This window comes from Mustelus asterias, chromosome 8 (genome assembly GCF_964213995.1).
Source record: "Mustelus asterias chromosome 8, sMusAst1.hap1.1, whole genome shotgun sequence".
NCBI lineage: Eukaryota > Metazoa > Chordata > Chondrichthyes > Carcharhiniformes > Triakidae > Mustelus > Mustelus asterias.
In genome coordinates, this window is record NC_135808.1 from 52,581,992 (window position 1) to 52,587,991 (window position 6,000).

Consider the following 6,000-nt stretch of genomic DNA (forward strand, 5'->3'; position numbering starts at 1 on the left):
TCAAGGAGCTATGAACCTGTACCCCTAGATCTCTTTGTTCTGTAACTCTCCCCAACGCTCTACCATTAACTGAGTAAGTCCTGCCCTGGTTCAATCTACCAAAATGCAACACCTCGCATTTATCTAAATTAAACTCCATCTGCCATTCGTCAGCCCACTGGCCCAATTGATCAAGATCCCATTGCAATCCGAGATGACCTTCTTCACTGTCCACTATGCCATCAATCTTGGTGTCATCTGCAAACTTACTAACCATGCCCCCTATATTCTCATCCAAATCATTAATATAAATAACAAATAAAAGTGGACCCAGCACCGATCCCTGAGGCACACCACTGGTCACAGGCCTCCAGTTTGAAAAACAACCTTCTTCTGTCATCAAGCCAATTTTGTATCCATTTAGCTATCTCACCCTGGATCCCGTGAGATTTAACCTTATGCAATAACCTACCATGTGGTACCTTGTCATAAGCCTTGCTAAAGTCCATGTAGACAACATCAACTGCACTGCCCTCATCTATCTTCTTGGTTACCCCTTCAATAAACCCAATCTTTGTGAGACATGATTTTCCACTCACAAAGCCATGCTGACTGTTCCTAATCAGTCCTTGCGTCTCTAAATGCCTGTAGATCCCGTCTCTCAAAATACCTTCTAACAACTTACCCACCACAGATGTGAGGCTCACCGGCCTGTAGTTCCCAGGCCTTTCCCTGCAGCCCTTTTTAAACATTAGTATAGATTAAAAGAGAAGTGGTCCCCTAGGGAATACTAACACACACACACACACACTTCCCGAAAAAAATAATTCTTCATCCATACGCTCTTAACCAATTCTGAATCCACACAGTTACTGTCCCTCCAATCTCATAAACTTTGCGACGTCTTTTCTGGCGGCAGAGATGGTTCGCCCATCCCTCCACCAGGGAACCCACCGTGCAAGGTCACCTTCGGTAGGACCGGAAAATCCTACTGGCAGGAAGGACTGGAAAACCCCACCCTTCAGTTTTGCTGACAAGATTATTATGTGGCACTTCATCATTTTGAAAAGTCCATATACATAATATTAACCTTCTCTGTTACTTAATCAATCAAATTAATCAAATAGAACTTGCTTTTTATAAACATTTGTGCTGGCTTTCATTTATTAAGCCATATTTTTCCAAACAGTGCTTAGTTTTGACCTGGATTATTGTCTCTAAAAAACTTTCCACAGCGATGTTAGAATGACTGGCATCCAAATTGCTGGGATTATTCTGCTCCCTTTTTTCGAACAGAAATGTACAATCCTCCACTCCTCTGACAGCTCCCCCATATCAAAGAAGGATTGGATTGAGAGCCTCCATAATTTCCAACCTTAATTCACCCAGCAGCCTTAGATGAATTCCATCTGGATCTGGTAGAATCATAGATGATGTATTTTCCTCCTTGGTTGCTGCTAACCTGTTAAGTACCTCGTTATCTATATTTGTGTTCTATCCATTTTTCTCCTTTTTACTGTGACGTTAATATTTAGCATGTTTTAAGCAAATGCAGAGCAAGGAAATGGGCTGGCTGGGGAAAAAAATCGGATACGTCTGTGTTTGGCAACAGTGATTAAATGGCAAAATGAATGATGGTTTGCGGGGTGGGGGAATAATAAAACAAGTTAAGAAATAAAAGGCAATTCCAGGGAAGGTGTAAGTAGTTACAGCAGAGGCACAGTGTTACATTGCTGGGAAGTAGCCAATAAAACAACAGTGATTACGTCAGCATCAATTAATTAATGCAAAGTGCTTTGGGTTGAACTGAGGATATGAAAAGCATAATATGAGTGCTTGGTTCTTTCTTTGTATTTATATACATATACAAAAGAGAAGCAGAATTAGGCCTCAAGCTGCTCTGCCATTCAATAAGATTATGGCTGGTCTGTTTGTGTTATGAATTCCACAACCCCATCTCCCCTGTTAACCTGTGATTCCCTCATCTAACAAGAATCTGTCTACCTCTGCCTTAAAAATATTCAATGATCCCACCTCCATCACCTTCTGAGGTAAAGGAGGCGATCTCACTGGCTCGTGCCTGGTTTCTTGCCTCTCGCGATGTTACTGGCCCTGTTTGTCGATGAAATCAGTTTGGCATGAGGCTGATTTACATATTCATTTGTTAATTTCAATGTAATTAGTAAGTCTCGGACACAGTCGTCTGGTCTCACTTGTCCTTATCTGCTCGCCGGTGGAGGTCCTCACAGGTGAGGGTCACATATGGTCCCCAACAACAGGGACCTGACATGATGGCCTCGCTGGTGGGACTGGAGGACATTGAGACCTCCGAGATAGTTGGGGCAGGGCGGGCAGTGCCCAATGGGCACGCTTGCACTGCCCACCGGACCCCAGGTAGTGCCAAGGTGCAGGATCTAGGGGGAGGGGTGGAACCTGAAATGATGGGCCCATGATGGGGGCGGGGCCATGATAGGGAGGTGGGGGAGCTCCAATGGGGGGGGGGGGTACTCTGCATCGGGGGTGGAGTGGGGTAGGATTTGGCTGGGGCAGCAATCAGCTGGGGGAGGGATCAGGGGCGGTGATCAGCTGGGGCAGCGGTCAGGAGCGGGGGGCAATATCGGGAGTTGGGGAGGGTGATGTCCACAGGATGATCGGGGGGGGGGGGGGGCAAAGTCTGGGGGGGTTGAGATTGGGGCGTGATGTCTGGGAGGGAGATCGGGGGTAGGGGATATATGAGGGGCGATCAGGTGGGGGAAAGTGATGTCTGGGGGGGAGTGACAGATATCCCAGTGCACTGTGTACACACTGGAAGCAGCTGAGTTCCCCGAGTGAATATGCTCCGCCCATTTCCCCCCTACTAGCAAGAATCACGTTTTGCCTAATTTTTTTTCTAAGTGCTGCAAGATACATCTGGGAACTTGTCAAGACTGTTCAGGGTCTTGTATACTTCAATCAAGTTATTAAACATTGTAATTTTGATTCATTATTGTTTACTGAACAAGACAAAGTCAAGTTAAAATAATTCTTAAATGAGCGATATACATGCAAACTGTTGTATATTTAAATAGCTTGTATTTATTTATGCGTGTTTTGTTACAGTTTTCACAGCCAATCAAGGGAAAAGATAAATCTCCACTTCGTATCACTATAACAGATGGCTCCGATCAGATTAATGTTATCATATTCAAACCACCAAAAATATTGTCCTGTGAAATAGGAAAATATCTGAAGATGCTGGGGATTAAAGTGAATGTGTACAAAAAAGAGATACAACTTCGGCATCAGTGTGATAGTTATGTCAAGGTAAGATGACTTTCATTTGCTGCTGATATTTACCATGAAATGGATCATGTGAATGGAGATTTCACGAATACAATATAATTGAACCATTAAAGGTGGGTGAGGTTAGGACCCACAGCTGTAAAGAAGAATGAAAGCAACAGCCCTACTTGTTATGCTGCACGGAGACAGTAGCCTAGATTTCCTCTCATCTTTCAGTGGGCTACACCTTGTAATTATTCACTGCTCTCAGTAATTGAAACTACCATTCAATCTTACCATTCCATTGAACTTAGCGAGGGAGGGAGAATCAAAACTGCCATTCGTTAAATTCTTGAATCACAGGCACCACAGGAATGTGAAAATCTTGGGATCCTCCTCCCTAGATAAAGGGCAGCAAATTCAGATCCAAATCTGAATAATTCCACTTCCTGTGGAAAACCAAAAAATGGCACCGTAGCAAACTGTTGAATTCGGTATGTTTTAATAAGTAATGGAAACATTATAACTTAGAAATTACCGCTGGCCATATTAGCAAAGGAAACTTATCTGCTATACATGAGGTCATCTTTTAAAGTAACAGACAAAGTGATGTCATGAGCAAACTAAATCTATTAACTCACTAAATCTAAATATGATTTCCACCAAACCCGTGAAAGTTAATGAGACAGGAATTTTGGAATACTGTTGTGAAGTTGAGTTTGTGAAGTTGGAATGTGTTGTTGATAAAAATGTTAAAAATTGTAAAAATACTCGAGGAAAAAAAATTAAAAGCTGGTTTTGTTTCAGTGCTTGGAGGTTTAAAATGCAAAGTACATTTAAAGTCCAAGCTGAAATACTTGTATCAAAAGGTCAAGCAGTAGCCTTGACAAAGACAAGCTGTTGTTGATTGAATTTTGCCCAATCAATTTAAAGCAGGCACTCAGCTACCAAGAACCTATAAGATTTAAATTTGATGATGTTGAAAAAAATCAGACCAATCCTATTGTAGGAAAATTGACAGATCATCACAAGTAGAAAAGAGAGAGCAAGAGGGAAAAACAGGAGTTAGCAACTGCCACCTTTCAAGTCTCGAGAGGGAGAGAGCAGCTCTCCACCCTGCCAGCTTTATACATCTCTTAAGAGAATGCACCATCTAACCAGCAAAAGGTGCCAAATCAAAAAGAACTCTCAGACAGAGAAATCAACCGAGAAACTCCAGAAGGTTCAGAAAGACACTAAACCTGCTTGTATGTACATTCAAAGCCACACATCAGCCAAGAAGTCATTGAATGACGGAACTGGCTCATAGGGTTTAATGACCTTCATTCCTATGCATTTTCTAATAGTCTAATCATGTTGCTTTACTGAAGAAAAATATTCAGTCCTTGGTCTAATTCGGTTTTTCATATCATGCAGGATGGGCTCATACATAATTGTGCTTTATTGGAAAATTAGAGTTGCACTACTCATTGTTTGTTGCCCCTTGACAATAACATAAAAGAGAGTAACAACACTGGCTATCTGACTGTGTCCCACAAATTCAGAAATTCTAACATGTGTTTCAGTAAGAAAGGTTCACAGCCAATCCTGCCACCTCTAAGTCTAGAAAATCTGCATAAATTGATTATGATCTGATATTGCATTCATTTCACAGTTGTAGGTGAGCTTATTATGAAAACATGAAATTATTCTGCAAGATCCAGCTATTGCATGACTGTCTTATTTGTGGGCTGGGGAGTTGTTTTAACAAAGTACCCATAGGTTTACTTTTAAATTATCAACGTTGATGTAATTTAAACATCAGTATATTCTCTAATGTTATTTGTTCTTTCCTTAGGTGCAGTGACCGATGTCAGGTCATCATCTGAAAGAGTGGTTTGCTGCATTTCACAAACCTTCACTTGAAGAACTTCTATCTATCTACACTTTAGCTATGACTGTAACATTACATTCTGCACCTGTGAAGTTGTACGGACTAAGTGATGGCATGATGGGAAAATTATAAGAACGGCTGACCAAGCTATTTCAAAATGCCTGACCCCTGTAAGACCTGATAAGGCTGACTCCGTATAACCTAAGACATAAATAAGACCATAGAAGGTCAGGCTATTCCAAAATGCCTGAGGGGTGTCGGGGGCGGGTGTCGGGGGCGGGTGTCGGGGGCGGGTGTCGGGGACGGGTGTCGGGGGCGGGGTGTGGGGGGGGTGTGGGGCGGGGGGGCGGGGCGGCGGGGGGGTGGGGGCGGGGGGCTGGGGGAGGGAGGTGGGTCAAATGGCTCTGTGGTGGGGGGGGGGGGCAGGGGGTGTCCACTGCTTGCAGAACGGAATTCTTCATTGGCCTTGGGTGGGATGTTACGAGCTAAGATCCTCTATTGGAGGCTCTTTCTCCACTACAAGTTTGCTTTCTCTGTTTCTCTACTCTCCACTCTCATTCCATTCTGCCAGTCCATGGGACTCATTTATTGGCCATCACCCTGAACAATATTTAAACTTGTTAGTAGATTTTCCTGCACATCCCAGATTTGTTGCATCCCTCCAGTCATTAGACCCCTCTGGACCTTGGTCTAGTGTATTCTGTTGCTATGGATTTCCAATATAAAGCACACAATTATTTGTGGTACAAGATGCCTTGATTACTTCTATCAGCTATCAGCTTCTCTGAATGCAAGATTTTGTAAATAGCCACAATTAATCATGAGGAACACACCTTAACAGTTTCACCCCCCGCCCAACCCCCACCGATCTGAGTCAGAGAGCTGCC

At 43.1% G+C, this 6,000-nt stretch overlaps 1 protein-coding gene across 1 annotated transcript in view; it reads left to right on the forward strand.

Annotated features, from left to right (window-relative positions):
• The window catches only part of LOC144497163 (interferon-inducible protein AIM2-like), a 28,121-nt gene extending 22,795 nt beyond the window's left edge, over window positions 1-5,326 (forward strand). The window contains exons 5-6 of the mRNA XM_078217965.1: window positions 3,079-3,282; window positions 5,078-5,326. Coding sequence (XP_078074091.1) covers window positions 3,079-3,282; window positions 5,078-5,086 — 213 coding nt within the window. The 3' untranslated portion in view covers window positions 5,087-5,326. The remainder of the gene's footprint in view (window positions 1-3,078; window positions 3,283-5,077) is intronic.
• The last annotated feature ends 674 nt before the right edge of the window (window positions 5,327-6,000 follow it).